This window comes from Schistocerca serialis, chromosome 1 (assembly GCF_023864345.2).
Source record: "Schistocerca serialis cubense isolate TAMUIC-IGC-003099 chromosome 1, iqSchSeri2.2, whole genome shotgun sequence".
Classification (NCBI taxonomy): Eukaryota; Metazoa; Arthropoda; class Insecta; order Orthoptera; family Acrididae; genus Schistocerca; species Schistocerca serialis.
In genome coordinates this window covers 112,018,070-112,036,271 of record NC_064638.1, presented here as the reverse complement: position 1 = coordinate 112,036,271, position 18,202 = coordinate 112,018,070, and the positions used below count along the sequence as shown (strand labels likewise).

At 43.2% G+C, this 18,202-nt stretch overlaps 1 protein-coding gene across 1 annotated transcript in view; it reads left to right on the top strand.

Moving 5' to 3' along the window:
• LOC126462869 (probable G-protein coupled receptor Mth-like 1) overlaps positions 1-18,202 on the top strand; it is a 563,028-nt gene that overhangs the window by 80,109 nt on the left and 464,717 nt on the right. Inside the window, exon 2 of the mRNA XM_050096106.1 lies at positions 15,848-16,130. Within this exon, the coding sequence (XP_049952063.1) occupies positions 15,848-16,130 (283 nt within the window). The remainder of the gene's footprint in view (positions 1-15,847; positions 16,131-18,202) is intronic.

Genomic DNA, 18,202 nt, shown 5'->3' with positions numbered 1-18,202 from the left:
GGTAGCGTTCTCGCTTCCCGCGCCCGGGTTCCCGGGTTCCATTCCCGGCGGGGTCAGAGATTTTCTTTGCCTCGTCATGACTGGGTGTTGTGTGATGTCCTTAGGTTAGTTAGGTTTAAGTAGTTATAAGTTCTAGGGGACTGATGACCATAGATGTTAAGTCCCATAGTGCTCAGAGCCATTTGAACCATTTTCTTTCAAAATATTTGTAAATCGTATAACCGAGGCAAGGTGTGGGTACCAGCCGAGTATTCACCTATTCGGATGTGGGAGGGGGCACCTAAAACCGGCATCCAGGCTGGTCAGCACGCATACCCTAGTCGTTAGTCCGCTGGATGGATTCGACCCGGGGCCGTCGCACCTGCCCAAATGCTGTGCTAACACGGGCAGCTGTCTGGAGGGTAATGTCAATAAAACATGTTTAATGAAATGAAATGTGAAATAACCGTACGACGTGTCTGGCAGGCTATCTGATAAAATCTGCTATGTACTGTAGTTCGTTAAGGACATGTGTGCCGCGCGGGATTAGCCAAGCGGTTTGAGGTGCTGCAGCCATGGACTGTGCGGCTGGCCCCGGCGGAGGTTCGAGTCCTCCCTCGGGCATGGGTGTGTGTGTTTGTCCTTAGGATAATTTAGGTTAAGTAGTGTGTAAGCTTAGGGACTGATGACCTTAGCAGTGAAGTCCCATAAGATTTCTCACACATTTTGAAGAGGACACTTGAGTTGATGGCAAGTACACCATTTTTATTTATCATCAAAAACCTCTAACGGAAGTATGTCAGCCATGTAATCACAGCTAGCATGAACGTAAGCAACGAGAATGATCAAGTCTTTGGTATATTTTTAATTTTAATCAGCATAATAGCTACATATTCGCACTCACATACGCTCAAGGACATTTATTGTGTTCTACGTTTTCACTAAAGAATTCTACTCCTTCTTCTCCACGGTTACTCTGCAATTCTCAGTTAAACGCCTCGCAGAGGGTTCATCGAACCACCTTCTCTACCGTTCTACTTTCGAGCAGCCTCCGCGAGTAACAAACACACAAATCTTTCCGTCAAGCCTTGACTTCTCTTATTTTATTATGATGATCATTTCTACCTATGTAGGAGGGCGCCAGCAAAATATTTTCACCTTCTGGGGACACAGTCAGTGATTGAAATCTTATGAGAAGATTCTGCCGCAACGAAAAACGCCTTTGTTTTAATGATTCCCGTGGGTCATATCCATGATACTCTCTTCTCTATTTCACGATAATACAAAACGAGCTGCCCTTCTTTGAACTTTCTCCATCTGCCGCGCATCCAACACCGGAAAGCAGTATTCCAGAAGGAGGTGCACAAGTGAAGTGAAAGCAGTCGCTTTAGTAGACATGGTGCATTTTCTAAGGGTATCGCAAATATAACACAGGCTTTAGTTTGTTTTCTGTCCAACATTATCTATATGATCATTCCCATTTAAATTATTCCCAATTGTAATCTCTAAGTATTTAGTTGAAATGAAATGAAATGTCGTGTGGCTAGAGCCCCCCGTCGGGTAGACCGTTTGCCTGGTGGGAGTCTTTTTAGGTGACGCCACTTCGGATGGGGGTGAGATGATGATGATGATGATGATGATGATGATGATGATGATGATGATGAGCGGACAAAATCTCCGACCCAGCCGGGAATCGAACCCGGGCCCCTTTGCATGCCATTCCGTCGCACCGACCACTCAGCTATCGACTATTTAGTTAAATTGACAGGCTTTAGGTATGTGTGATTTATCGTGTAACAGAAATTTAGCGGATTCCTTTTAGTACTCACGGGGATGACTTCCACTTTTCATTATTTAGAGTCAATTGCCACTTTTCGCACCACACCGATGTCTTGTCTGAATCATTTTGCAATTGGTTTTGATCTTCTGGTGACTTTACTAGACAGAAAATTACAGCATCATCTGCAATGAGTCTAAGAGGGTTGCTCATGCTATCTTCTAAATCGTGTATATAGATAAGGACCAATAACATTTCCTTAGGGAACACCAGATGTTCCTTCTGTTTCATTCGACCACTTTCCGTCCATTACTTCGAACTATGGGACCTTTCTGACAGGAAATCATGAATCCGGGCGCGCATTTGAGACGATACTCCATAGGCACTCTAGAAGTTGCGTGTGAGGGACGGTGTCAAAAGCCTTCCGGAAACCTATAAATATGGAATCGATTTGACGTAACCTGCCGATAGCACAGCTTGTGCTTCTTCAGTCAGACTTTGTCTTAAACTACACGTCACTACAGCCAGTTGTTACCAATAGCAGAAACTACCGCGTGGCAAAGAAATTACTGGGCGAAAGAGCTCAAGGCCAAAGCAGTGTACCAAGATACGATCGGATGGAGTATCCTAACAGAGATGCGGTTAGAGCAGATATTTCCAAACTGGGTGTCCTGACACATCGTGGTATCTAGTAGTAGCACCAAAGCTGTCTCGAGAGTAGTAAATTCAGAACGTAAAACAAACGAAAATTTTTTGCTAAAATAATGTAAAACATCCTTCTCTTCGTTCAGTGTATTCACAGACCCCGTATTAAACGAGTGACCTGTAAGTTGAGTTTGGTGGTTGACGCAATATAAGGCGAATTCTAGAGCACAAAGCTAGATTTCCTTTCAGGTCATTTGAAATAAAGGAATGCTGCTCTATAAGGTAAAGTTGCAGGTCTCCTCACCCCCACAGACAAAAATGTACCGTTAAGAGATAATGTGGAGATATTATTGAAAAAAAAATAGATTTGAAACGTTTCCTTCGATATCTAAATGTGCAATAGTAACAAAATACAACCATTGATTCATGAGCATCTAGCGCAATTGAAGGAGTGGTTGGATGGATATTTCCCAACAGTAAACATGAACGAGTATGACTCGATAGGAAATCCTTTCACCCGTTCCAGTACTTTCCAGATTCTGCTTGTTGAAGAGGAGGAAATGCAAAGCTACAAAGTACCAAGAATCAGATTTATGCAACTTCCGGATCTGTTTTCAGCAAGATTATCCTTAAATAACTAAAACAGCCCCCCTCATTTTGTTTCTGTTTTCCACAACATGCGTATTCGTGTGAAAGTGCACTTGCTGTTACGACAAATATAAAAACAGTTAAACGTGAAAGTTTGAGACAGTTAGACGAGCAAGTGCGTGTGAATTTGTCCTTCATCCGAGGTAGTATACGACAGATCTGAAATGGTTGCCAGGCCGACGTATAATTGAATGCTTAATGGTATTGAAGGGATTTGTATACTTGAAATTATATTTAGTGCATAAGTATACTGTACTTAGAAATTAGATAGCCGGCCGCGGTGGTCTAGCGGTTCTAGGCGCTCAGTCCAGAACCGCGCGACTGCTACGGTCGCAGGTTCGAATCCTGCCTCGAGCATGGATGTGTGTGATGTCCTTAGGTTAGTTAGGTTTAAGTAGTTCTAAGTTCTAGGGGACTGATGACCACAGATGTTAAGTCCCATAGTGCTCAGAGCCATTTTAGAAATTAGATATAAATAGAATCTCTCTTATTAACATTAGTCAAAGGGTCTGTTGTAAAACTGTAACACTGAGAAGGGTATCGCCACGAGGAAAGGTTTGGAAAGCTTTAAGTTAGAGGAATACTTGACTAAAAAGAGCCCAGTCCATTATGGACGGCGAAAGTTCTGCCAAAATGAAAGTGACATCGGATGCGCTTCACTGATGCGTAACAGGATCTCTAATGTCCTCAATATACATAAACGATGTAGAAGATTGGGTCAACAGCGCTATAAGATCGTTCGTTGACTGTAGTATTGTCTACAGGAAAAAGCATCGTCGTTGGGTAAGCGTAATGAATTGAAGAAAGACTTGGATAAATTTCCGACTTGGAGTAATGAATGGCAGCTGTTTTTAAAAGTGGGTAAATCAAATTACTGCCTTTAACAAACTGTGTAGTGTATGATCACGTTACATTGTGTATTTATGGAGGTTTATGTATTTAGCGTACTGTTACATCACAAACAAATGAGTATTGTCTCAAACTACAAATTTTTCTGTTGATCCCTCCTTCATCACCAGGAACTGTGTTAGATCGCCAGGGGAAGGTCAAGAGGACATTCGTGACTTACATGCGAACAGTCTGCTTTTCAACGCCACCGTCACAGCTTGGTGAAGTTGTTCCACTTGTGAAAAGAGTCGGCACGCCTTCCAGCGTTGATCCTTATTCGGCTAAGAATCGATCAGATCTTGCGTGCCAATTCAAAGCTAGGTGGCTTCGTCGTTATGGGAGGCATCTTAACATTTTTTGTCGTAGCCTTAATCTACCACGTGAGTCTCCAGCAGCCATAAGTATTAAATCTATTTCCAGCAAACATTCTAGCGGTTTCCAGGGGTAGGTGACAAGAGCGAAGCCGACCTTTGCTAATGGTTGAAACGTCTGCGTGAGCAGGGAGGCTAGGATTTTTCGGTAGTGTTTTGCACTCCAGTACAAGTGTACTTCCCCACCGCAGGGATGGAGGGTGGGCAGATAGTAGATGTGGATCTAGGACCATTTACAAGTTGGTGAGTCGAATATTTAGGCGGGAGGGGGGGAGGGGGGCAGAACATTTCTAGGGAAGGCGAATGTAGGGCTTAGATTTGTTGGTAGGGTTGGGGGGAGGGCAGTTCACCTGCAAAGGTAATTGTCCACGAGACGCTAGTGCGATCAATTCTGGAGTACTGATCCAGCATTTGAAATCTCTGTCAGGTAGGTATTAGAAACATGTAGAATTCCTACGTGCGCTGCCAGGATCGTAACAGATCGGTGCAGCACATACGGGAGTGTAACAGGAATACCCAGGGAACTCAAAGGGGAGTCCGTGGATGTAACACTGTATTCCAAGAAGACGGTGCGATCATTATGCTGCCACCATCGTATTTCTGGCGTAGGTATTCTGAGAATACGATAAGAGACAGTCGTTTTTCTCTCTTTCAACAGAGCAGACATCGATAATGTTGGTGCGACGCATCTCATCCATGCACTGTATTGTGGCGCACCAAGTATACGTATGTGTACATTAGATCAGTGACCAAATAACACTTCACTGTAGAGCAGTCTTCAGCTCTGCAAGTAAATTAACAAGCAAAACACTCTCTCTCTCTCTCTCTCTCTCTCTCTCTCTCTCTCTCTTTCTCTCTCTCTCTCTCTCGTTCATTCCATACAAATACGAGCATAAGAAGTCCATTCGAATACAGTCCAACGTCGCGGCCGGAAACAAAAAGGCTGAACAAATGGCAACCAGACGCGCAGTAGTAGCGTAAAGTTCACCGAAGCGTAGCAAATTCGTAACGACTAAAACCGTGAACGAACTATGAGAAAAAAAGTACCGGGAACTGAACGCCGCTGCGGCATCAAGACATGATGCACAACTAACAAATAGTGTCGAACGTTTGATTACGTCCGTACACCACAATAAACGTAAAAGTGGCGCTAACTCGTTAGGAAACTCACCAGAGCTTATCTGGCGTGGCACAGACTGACTCCACTACAGCAAACGTCAAACTTGACATACGCTATCATGTCTTACTTTAATATTTATTTTCCCGATAGAGATGTTGTCGGACTGCCTATTTGCTGCAGACGTACGCTAGTGACTGAAACGGGCAATAATCAAAGGAAGCTCAAAATTTGAGACAAAATACAAAAATAGAAATAACATATGTTAGAAAGTAGCAGCGTCATTTTCAATGTTCTAGATTGCAAAGTTACGTATTTTCCTTACCTAGATTTTAGAATTAAAAAAAAAACTCACAAAAACTTGGTATGGTAGAAAGAAATATAAACTATGTTCCTGCTAGAAGGTTGACACCTTAGTTAAGCTTCGATTTTTAATTTGCTGTTTTTTTTTCCTTTACAACGATAGTGTTGCAAGATAAAACTGTGTATTTGAGGGTACTGCAGATAAAGCTTTCGCAGCGGAACTGAAGTATGCAACTTGAACTTACAGACAAATAGATGAGATTTGAAACACATTATTGCGTTCATTATAAACACAGTTGTAAGGAAAATGTATAAATATGAATCGAATACTTTTATAGTGCAGGACATCCTAGGATATGGTAACATGTAATCTAATTAAAAAAGTATGCAACTGTGATGGAACAATAAATGAGAATTATCTGAAATATCCACTCGTATACAGTTGCTGAATTCTCTCGAGACGAGTATATCGACAAAATTCAAAAAGTTACCTCCATTACACAAGTGTTTGTATATAGCGATATCAGGTGGCCAGAAAAACAAACTCTGAAAGCTACGACAGTGGTGGAAAACCCTTTTTGGAGCAGGTTGTGATCATCCTATTGAATAATATTTCAAATAAGGACGGAGCCAGGGAAGAAACAACAGAAATATTACTGGAAAAACCGGGATTTTCTGTCAAAATAAACAGTTTTATGCCGGAACAGAGCATGTGTGTAAGTACAGCAAAACAAATGGCACCGCCATGAACTTCGCCATGCACCCTGAAGTCTTGTTTGTGATTGTGTATGGCGTCAGCTACTTAACAGCGGAAGACACTTTACAGAGACAGCTTTGTCTGAAGTGCCGCAGTATTCAGTGGGAGATGGTCGTTGTGATAGCTTTCAAAAGACTCGCCTTCGTAAAGGAGACCTACTGGGCGCTTAAGCGGCAGGCGGTGAGTAATCCACTCACATAAAAGATGCAGTTGCCGGCGCTGACGGAGCGAAGGCGAAGCGGATGTTGGTTGTTTTCAAGTTGCTGCTTCTGAGAACACGCAGTCTTAAATGGTATCTCCCCCTCCCCCCTAACTCACCCTTTTACCACTTCCTGTTTCGTGTGCAAATGCTAGCGACAGCCTTGCGTTGATACTATATATACAGTGTGTTGTTTAGTAACAGGAAATCCCTATCAGGTCGTGCAAATATACTGCAGGAGCATTGCTACGATCGTTGTCATTCGATACAGATAAGGTTTTTGTTTCTTTAAACATTTCTGGAGACTGCAAGTAAGTCTTTGCTTCTGTGATGCATAAGAGCTAGTTCCAACCTGATTTTTCCCCCTTGGCTATGTTCCTGTATTCATTAAATTAGATGATGCTGTGGTACAGCAACGAGACGAACTTACCTGCATATTTCATTTCGATGATTTTGCCTAAGTGTCTGAGGATGAAGCCGTTAAACGTTTCGAAATCAATTGCAAATAAATAGAACAACAAACACAGCTGAATAGAAAATTAGTATACATATACAGGGTTATTACAAATGATTCAAGCGATTTCACAGCTCTACAATAACTTTATTATTTGAGATATTTTCACAATGCTTTGCACACACATACAAGAACTCAAAAAGTTTTTTTAGGCATTCACAAATGTTCGATATGTGCCCCTTTAGTGATTCTGCAGACATCAAGCCGATAATCAAGTTCCTCCCACACTCAGCGCAGCATGTCCCTATCAATGAGTTCGAAAGCATCGTTGATGCGAGCTCGCAGTTCTGGCACGTTTCTTGGTAGAGGAGGTTTAAACACTGAATCTTTCACATAACCCCACAGAAAGCAATCGCATGGGGTTAAGCCGGGAGAGCGTGGAGGCCATGACATGAATTGTTGATCATGATCTCCACCACGACCGATCCATCGGTTTTCCAATCTCCTGTTTAAGAAGTGCTTCTGCTTTAACCTTTTCCGTAAGATTTTCCAAACCATCGGCTGTGGTACGTTTAGCTCCCTGCTTGCTTTATTCGTCGACTTCCGCGGCCTACGCGTGGAACTTGCCCGCACGCGTTCAACCGTTTCTTCGCTCACTGCAGGCCGACCCGTTGATTTCCCCTTAAAGAGGCATCCAGAAGCTTTAAACTGCGCATACCATCGCCGAATGGAGTTAGCAGTTGGTGGATCTTTGCTGAACTTCGTCCTGAAGTGTCGTTGCACTGTTATGACTGACTGATGTGAGTGCATTTCAAGCACGACATACGCTTTCTCGGCTCCTGTCGCCATTTTGTCTCACTGCGCTCTCGAGCGCTCTGGCGGGAGAAACCTGAAGTGCGGCTTCAGCCGAACAAAACTTTATGAGTTTTTCTACGTATCTGTAGTGTGTCGTGACCATATGTCAATGAATGGAGTTACAGTGAATTTATGAAATCGCTTCAATCATTTGTAATAACCCCGTAGGTTATGTGTTCCAAAACATGTCCGAATGGTCCTTTCAACAAGGCCGCAGACAAATCCTGTCGCAGTGTGAAGAGAAAAGCTTCTTACATCGATGAAACGTTAAATGATAATTCTTGTACTATTCGCTTTTCGGGGTAAACAACGATTGTTTTGATTTTTTATTTTATACTGTATGTCGTTGTGATTTTAGGTAAAAGTGAGTTCTCTTCGAGGTAATTCATAATGTTCGAGCACAATATATGTTTCAAAATTGTGTCGCATATCACCGTTAGAGGTATGGGTGTAATTTAGTGGATTACTCGTATTGCCTTTCTTGAATATTGATGTGACCTGTGCAGCTTTCCAGTCTTTGGGTACGGATATTTCACAGAGCGAGCGGTTGTATATGATTAAGGTCGGGGCAGCATACTCTGAAAGGAATCTAATTGGAGTACAGTCTGGATCGGAAGACTTGCTTTTATTAAGTGGTTTTAGTTGCTTCACTACTCCGAGGGTAACTACTTCTAAGTTACTCATGTTGGCAGCCGGCGCGCGGGTTTAGCCGAGCGGTCTTGGGCGCTGCAGTCATGGACTGTGCGACTGGTCCCTGCGGAAGTTCGAGTCCTCCCTCGGACATGGGTGTGTATGTGTTTGTCCTTAGGATAATTTAGGTTAAGTAGTGTGTCAGCTTAGGGACTGATGACCTTAGCAGTTAAGGTTCAAATGGCTCTGAGCACTATGGGACTTAACATCTGAGGTCATCAATCCCCTAGAACTTAGAACTACTTAAACCTAACTAACCTAAAGACATCACACACATCCACGCCCGAGGCAGGATTCGAACCTGCGACCGTAGCGGTCTCGCGGTTCCAGACTGACGCGCCTAGAACCGCTTGGCCACACCGGCCGGCTAGCAGTTAAGTCCTATAACATTTCACACACGTTTGAATATTTTGTGGGCAGCTGGCCTTGGTTCGGATTCTGGAATATTTACTGCGTCGCCTTTGGTGGAGGTATTTCGGAAGGTTGTGTGTTTAGTAACTCTGCTTTAGCAGCACTGTCATCGATAGTATTTCCATTGCTATCGCGCAGAGAAGTCATTGATTGTGTCTTCCCGCTAGCATATTTACCAGATGATCATTATTTGCAGAACCCATATTGATTCCTACAGAGCAGACTGTTCGGTTTCCAAAAATGTCATAATACGCGAGCGTAGAACATGTTTCGAAATTCTACACCTCATCGATGTCTGTGTCGTAGAAAATTTTTGAAAAAAAAAAAAAATACACCTGCAACGGCTATAGAGAAGAGCAGAAAAGGAATGATTTCACTTTAAAATTAGAGTAAGAATGCAGTAATGCCGAGTATTGTTCAGTTGTTAACATCACACCTGACTACCGAAGACGAGAAAACGGCCGTCAGAAGTTGGCTGCAGCTCGTTCGCTCCGACATGAATGGGAGCCGGAGCTCCCCCATTAACGGCGCATCTGACATAACGGTGTAGCGCTGGGTCCAGGCAGCTGCCGGTGTGAGAAGCAGGTCCTGACAGGTCCGGAAGGAATGTCCGCTTCCCAGGCGTGGAAGTCAAGAGACACAAGACAAGACCCTGAAGACTCCACGTCAAGAGCAACAGGCTTGGTCCTCATTCGTAAGCAGGCGTTGACGGAAAACTATTAAAAAAAAAATTCACAGGAGAGCGTAATATTTCAGCAGTCGTCGACATCATCTCCTGAAAAATGACGTGCAAAGTCGCCGTCGAAATATTGTGAAATTTTAGCGACATCAGCCGATGCGGTCCTCGAGAGACTTGGCAACATTTATTATGTACATCGGGAATGTCTTGATCAGCTCCAGAATGTTGACATGAGTAGCAACAGCATTCCGTGTGCTTTACAGACCACAGGAAACAGACTCGTCGGCAACACGTTTCCATAGCGACATCTTCTGAATACCAGTTTCTTATGAAATCCTATGTTTTGTCTTAGAACTCAACATCTTTCCACGAATAACGCAGTGAGGTTGCTACCTTCTTAGCGAACGTTTATCACTGATCTCACTTGAAATGGCCAATACCAGGCCACTGAAAAAATGCGCAAGTTGGTTTGTCCTGCAAGAAGATAGGAAAAAACACTTGAAACTCTGTATCAACATCTCGAATTGTATGTGGCAGTATTCCGGAACACACTTTAAACTTGAATATAATGGCAATCCTAGTTGTATAGAAGGAAAGATAAAGAGAGGGAGCTCGGGATGACCCTTAAGGCCTCTGTTTATGGATAGCATTGAAAAGTGTGTGGAAGAGGACCTACACGAAATAGTAACAGTCCTAGAAAATACAGGTATATTTCAATCTAATTAACCGTAGGCTAACACACAAAATAGAATTTCTATCTAGTGGGATTACTGATATACTTCTATAAATGCAATAGCGCTGTACAGATAGAATCAAACCTGGTGAAGTTTGGTATGCGAAAGAGAGTGAAATGATGAAGTCAGAGAAAGAAATGGAAGAAGAAAACAGAAACAGAAGTGCGGATGAAGAAAGCCGTGATGACAGTAAGTACTGGTTCCGTGTTGGACAGAAGGAAGGCGTCTGGGAAATGCTGAGAGGGTGGATGATAGATAATGTTTTGATTCCTTCTCGAAGGGAGCATCGTTTTGCATCAGATTGTAGATTATCAGATAGATCTGTTCCACAGACTTAAAGCTGCAATGGAGAACGATTTGGTAAAGTAAATGAATAAGAAACACGCAGTTAGCCAACGTGATAGGCTTGTCAGACCTTGTATACCAGTTATCGAATGATGGCTATTGAATGATGATGAATTGATATATTGTATGCGAGGAGAGGTATTCTGGGCTCCAGTGGTTAAGACTGACAGCATGGAAAAAGCACACTACTTACCTGTCCATTTCCACCGTAACGGAGCATAATATTATTGACATGATCAAACAACTGAATGTTACAATCAGATCTTATGGAACTGTTGAGGGCCAGCAGGGTCGTCTAGAGTTGTCATTTTTTCTCCCGTATTAAACTACGTCACAATAGTACAGTCCCGGCAGGAGTGATGACTGTTTCTCTATTATCTTAGTAGTAAATATTTCTATAACTTTTTTAAATAGCTTACAGGCAAGAAACAGATGCTATGACAGTCTGTTCTCCCACTTTATATTCCTTATACGCTCATCCAATGTTATGTCGAGATATTCTGTATCCAAATACCATAAAGGAGTAAGGGAGGGACTGCTTCGCGAATATATTCGCCGAACAACTTGCAGTGCCAGTGAAGGATCACCTGTGAGTTCATGGTGTTTAGTCTTAAGATCCGGGTTCATAGCGATGCAAAAAAATGTTCAAATGTGTGTGAAATCTTATGGGACTTAACTGCTAAGGTCATCAGTCCCTAAACTTACACACTACTTAACCTAAATTATCCTAAGGACAAACACACACACCCATGCCCGAGGGAGGACTCGAACCTCCGCCGGGACCAGCCGCACAGTCCACGACTGCAGCGCCTTAGACCGCTCTGCTACATAGCGATGCAGAGCAAACTTCATGATTGATGTGGAAGAAGCGATATTCTTATGGCTGCCGCTTCGGTATGGCTCGATGTTGTCAGTATAAAAGTGGTAGTTGCAAAACACAGGGGAAGTGGAAGGATCACTGGTGCACAGGAAGAAAAGTAACGAATTAAGGACGTGATCCTTGGGTTCTTTTGAGATCACTTTTTTCCCTTGCTGACTTCTTTATCCACAGATGACTCACTGTTACCTCTTTCTCAGGCAATCGTCGAACCAAAGTAATGTATTTTTTTTAAGCTGCTGTTTTGCTATCAAAAGTTACGTGTCGAAATAACGGTATCAAACACCTGGCTGAAATCAAGCAGTGATCAAGAAACCCGTAGCTTCTTTGCTGTCGTCAGTAGCTGTTTAGTGCAGTGGCTTTGCTGTGGTGTTTCGGGAAGCCTGACACAGACAGTGAAGTACCTTGAAGACACGGTCGAATGCCAGTGTAACATCTTACACGAACACATCGTCGGCGGGTGATTAGAGCTGCAATTCTTTTGACCGGTAGAACAACCGCCAGAGTACTATAGTGCTGTTCGTGTTTAGTCTCGTTACTGGTGCTGGTAGGATATATTAGGGTACTGAACAGCGTCAGAACTCGACTGTCGATACTCTTAAGGATATCAGAAATCCGATACATCGACATTTAAAAAAGTATCATCATAGGCACGAAGTGTCGAAGGGAAATATCGATAGATCGCAATATGACTCCCAAACATGAATAAATAAATCATGATTTTGCGACTAGTTGCTGCATATTTGGTAATTTTATGGTTTACGATCGCTGTACGACTTGGGAACCACATGGAGCCCACCATTCAAAAGTAAAATTTGCAACATTGGACTCGTTTTTCGTTGTGCTGATCAAGTTGTTGACCCACAGCTACTCCAGCATGCTGGAAGTTCGTAAATCGTAATTTCTATCTGACCTTCTTCGTTAATGCTTCCCCCAGATTCATTAAACAAGTCCAGGTGAATGTTCTTTTCTTTTCCGTATTTCTAGTCTCAAAATATACCAGAAAAGTTCGTGTTCCAAAACGCAACACTTTTACATATGTTGTAAGGTTTAAATCTTTAGATGTACAAAACGGCTTCCTCGTAGCATTTCTGTAGTAAAATAAGTAAAGTTAGTATACACTTTTTATTTCTTTCCGAAATTATTCGCTGACTGCGAATTCCTTGAGGTCAACTACAGGGTTATTACAAATGATTGAAGCGATTTCACAGCTCTACAATAACTTTATTATTTGAGATATTTACACAATGCTTTGCACACACATACAAAAACTCAAAAAGTTTTTTTAGGCATTCACAAATGTTCGATATGTGCCCCTTTAGTGATTCTGCAGACATCAAGCCGATAATCAAGTTCCTCCCACACTCGGCGCAGTATGTCCCCATCAATGAGTTCGAAAGCATCGTTGATGCGAGCTCGCAGTTCTGGCACGTTTCTTGGTAGAGGAGGTTTAAACACTGAATCTTTCACATAACCCCACAGAAAGAAATCGCGTGGGGTTAAGTCGGGAGAGCGTGGAGGCCATGACATGAATTGTTGATCATGATCTCCACCACGACCGATCCATCGGTTTTCCAATCTCCTGTTTAAGAAATGCTTCTCCTTTAGCCTTTTCCGTAAGATTTTCCAAACCATCGGCTGTGGTACGTTTAGCTCCCTGCTTGCTTTATTCGTCGACTTCCGCGGGCTATGCATGAAACTTGCCCGCACGCGTTCAACAGTTTCTTCGCTCACTGCAGGCCGACCCGTTGATTTCCCCTTACAGAGGCATCCAGAAGCTTTAAACTGCGCATACCATCGCCGAATGGAGTTAGCAGTTGGTGGATCTTTGTTGAACTTCGTCCTGAAGTGTCGTTGCACTGTTATGACTGACTGATGTGAGTGCATTTCAAGCACGACATACGCTTTCTCGGCTCCTGTCGCCATTTTGTCTCACTGCGCTCTCGAGCGCTCTGGCGGCAGAAACCTGAAGTGCGGCTTCAGCCGAACAAAACTTTATGAGTTTTTCTACGTATCTGTAGTGCGTCGTGACCTTATGTCAATGAATGGAGCTACAGTGAATTTATGAAATCGCTTCAATCTTTTGTGATAGCCCTGTATATTAGCTGTGGTTTTACTATCCAATTATGACAGGTGAAATTTTGTGCTGGACAGGGAATCGAACCCGGAATTCCCAGGGAACGTACTCGGATATCCGATTTGATTAAGGAGACCATTTGCGTTAAGCAGGAAATGCGGGTTCGAATCCCAGTCTGGCACAAATCTTTGTACGTCACTATTGGGTAGCAGAACTATACCTGATTGAACTGACGTCAAGGAATTTGCAGGCAGCGAATTAATTTCGAAAACATGTCGTGCAGCCTTGGATGGCCAACAGTGTTTGTTCTGTCAGTCGCGCATGTAATTAAACATTATGATTCTTTTACTATATAATATTTATGAATGTTGAACAGATGCTGTGATAGATTCAGAGTGTTTCATAAAGGACGTTACAACTTTAAAAATTCATGTAAATTTAGTGAAAGAAGATATAGAGCTGGGTTTAGCATTATTTTGTAGGGAAACACATCGAGTTATTCTGCCTTAAACTAAAGATGTTGTATGTGACTTCCGCTGGTTACCCTGCACACATCCCATCGGAAGTCAGTTTCTTCGCAAATTCGCTGTAGCGTTCCAGGTGTAGCTCGCATAATGGCGGCGTAAATTCTTGCTCTAAGTTCGGGTAGAGAATCCCAACAAAAAAAAGAGTGGTGTCAGGTCTGGTGAACGTGGGGCCATGCAATTGGCGCATCACGGCCAATCCATTGACCTGGAAAGCGGTCAATGAGAAAATCTCGGACGTCAGCCAGGCAGTGGGAGGGTGCAGCATCTTGCATGAAGTAAACATTTCGTTCTTGGTCATCCTCATCGATCTGTGGTATCAAAAGTAATTGTTACATTTCCAGGTACACTATCCCGTTGATGGTTCTCTCACGGAAGACAAAGGGACTGTACACTTTGTTCTTGCTCAATGCACAAAAACCGGTCAGTTTACGGCTATCACGAACATGTTGCAATGTTTGATGTGGATTTTCACTGCCCAAATCCTAGAGTTATGCGTGTTAAGTGAAAAGTTGAATCGTCAGAAAAGATGATTTTTTCAAGAAATATTGATCCTCGTGTAACCGATTGACCCGCACAGAAGTTCTTGTGAGCAGTTTCAGCAGTATGTACTGTTTCAAATGCAAACTGTTTCTCAACACACACCAAACAGTCGTATGTGGGATTTGCAGTTCGCGAGACCCACACTGGGTCGATTTCGTAGGGATGTTGACCAAGGGTGTACCCAGGATCTGAAATAGGGGGGGGGGCAGGTCATACTAGTCTCAGGAAACAAGGACTCGAGACAACATGTAGCACTTCTTACTAAATAAAACAGTAAACCAGTGAAAAACTGCTTTTAATAAACATTTTAAATACAAGAATGCACTTGTACAATCCGAGAAAACATGCAGCATTTCTTATTAAATAAAATAGTAAACTAGTGAAAAACTGTGAATATCTTCTAGGGGGGAGGGGGCAGATGCCCCCTCCCCGCCCCTGCCCCCCCGCTGGGTACGCCCATGATGTTGACAAAACGTTGTCTCACTCGCTCAACGACGGTCTCAGATGCGCTTGGAAGACCCGACCGATCACCCTGTTTCTAAAAAACATTTATGCGCTTTGTAAATTGTAGGCCTACTAGGACGATGTTTATCGTACTTGGCACGGAATTTACGCTTAACTGTTGTCGCCGACTTCAATTCTTCAAACCAAAACACACAGCTAGCACGCTGGGGTTCAGTGAAGGCAGCCATCTTTAACGCAACTGCCGCTAGCGCTCCTAACGGTGCGCTTCGGCACTACCGAACTACGCGTGACAAAACTTGATGTATTTCCCTACAAGTTGACACTAAAATCGCCTCTGTAGGTATTATGAATTAATTTATATGAATTTTCGAAGTTGTAAAGTCATTTTTGAAATTCGCTGTATTTTTAATTTAATTGGTCGTGTCCAACTATGAAGTGCGTCTGACATTGCTCAGCATCCACATGGGTGTGAGTATAGAGTGCGGGGTGTTTATTTATTTTTTTTGCAGGTGCTGGCGTGCCCGGAGACGGTGTCAGCGCGTCGGTCCCGCGTGGTGTCGCACGTGTCTGGAGGGGACGTGCGCTTCTCGCTGTACCCGGCCGGGCTGTGCGTGTCGGCGCTGTTTCTGACGGCGACGCTGTGCGCCGGATCCCTGCTGCCCGCCGCCAGCCACGCGCTGCACTGGCGCTGCCAGACCTGCTACGTCGCCTGCCTGCTCGTCGGAGACGTGCTGCTCGCCGCCACGCAGATGAGCGACGCCTGGGGACGCGGCCTGCTCTGCTTCCTCGTCGGTCAGTACCTGGTCTCTCCATCTATCTCTTACTACCACTAGTCGATGTGTTGTTGTTGTTGTTGTTGTTGTCGTTGTTGTGGTCCTCAGTCCTGAGACTGGTTTGATGCAGCTCTCCATGCTACTCTATCCTGTGCAAGCTTCTTCATCTCCCAGTACCTACTGCAACCTACATCCTTCTGAATCTGCTTGGTGTATTCGTCTCTTGGTATCCCTCTGCGATTTTTACCCTCCACACTGCCCTCCAATACTAAATTGGTGATCCCTTGATGCCTCAGAACATGTCCTACCAGCCGATCCCTTCTTCTAGTCAAGTTGTGCCACAAATTTCTCTTCTCCCCAGTTCTATTCAATACCTCCTCATTATTTATGTGATCTACCCATCCAATCTTCAGCATTCTTCTGTAGCACCACATTTCGAAAGCTTCTATTCTCTTCTTGTCCAAACTATTTATCCTCCATGTTTCACTTTCATACATGGCTACGCTCCATACAAATACTTTCAGAAACGACATCCTGACACTTAAATCTATGCTCGATGTTAACAAATGTCTCTTCTTCAGAAACGCTTTCCTTGCCATTGCCAGTCTACATTTTATATCCTCTCCACTTCGGCCATCATCAGTTATTTTGGTCCCAAAATAGCAAAACTCCTTTACCACTTTAAGTGTCTCGTTTCCTAATTTAATTCCCTCAGCATCATCCGACTTAATTCGACTGCATTCCATCATCCTCGTATTGCTTTTGTTGATGTTCATCTTATATCCTCCTTTCAAGACATTATCCATTCCGTTCAACTGCTCTTCCAAGTCCTTTGCTGTCTCTGACACAATTACAATGTCATCGGCGAACCTCAAAGATTTTATTTCTTCTCCATGGATTTTAATACCTACTCCGAATTTTTCTTTTGTTTCCTTTACTGCTTGCTCAATATACAGATTGAATAACATCGGGGAGAGGCTACAACCCTGTCTCACTCCTTTCCCAACCACTGCTTCCCTTTCATGCCCCTCGACTCTTATAACTGTCATCTGGTTTCTGTACAAATTGTAAATAGCCTTTCGCTCCCTATATTTTACCCCTGCCACCTTCAGAATTTGAGAGAGAGTATTCGAGTCAACATTGTCAAAAGTTTTCTCTAAGTCTACAAATGCTAGAAACGTAGGTTTGCCTTTCCTTAATCTAACTTCTAAGATAAGTCGTAGAGTCAGTATTGCCTCACGTGTTCCAATATTTCTGCGGAATCCAAACTGATCTTCCCCGAGGTCGGCTTCTACCAGTTTTTCCATTCGTCTGTAAAGAATTCGCGTTAGTGTTTTGCAGCCGTGCCTTATTAAACTGATAGTTCGGTAATTTTCACATCTGTCAACACCCGCTTTCTTTGGTATTGGAATTATTATATTCTTCTTGAAGTCTGAGGGTATTTCGCCTGTTTCATACATCTTGCTCACCAGATGGTAGAGTTTTGTCAGGACTGGCTCTCCCAAGGCCGTCAGTAGTTCCAATGGAATGTTGTCTACTCCGGGGAACTTGTTTCGACTCAGGTCTTTCAGTGCTCTGTCAAACTCTTCACGCAGTATCGTATCTCCGATTTCATCTTCATCTACATCCTCTTCCATTTGCATAATATTGTCCTCAAGTACATCGCCCTTGTATAAACCCTCTGCATACTCCTTCCACATTTCTGCTCTCCCTTCTTTGCTTAGAACTGGGTTTCTATCTGAGCTCTTGATAGTCATGCAAGTGGTTCTCTTTCCTCCAAAGGTCTCTTTAATTTTTCTGTAGGCAGTATCTATCCTACCCATAGTGAGATATGCCTCCACATCCTTACATTTGTCCTCTAGCCATCCCTGCTTAGCCATTTTGCACTTCCTGTCGATGTGATACACGTTCTAAAACAGTGGTTCTCAACATGGGGATAATTACCCCCTGAGAGGTAAAATGAAATTTTCTGAGGGCTAAAAGCTAAATGATTCGATTATGTTTGAGTTACGAAACTGAAGTATTTTCAAAAGATCATTACTGTTATCACAAATTTCTAAGTCTTTGACATTGACTGTATAAGTTATCAAT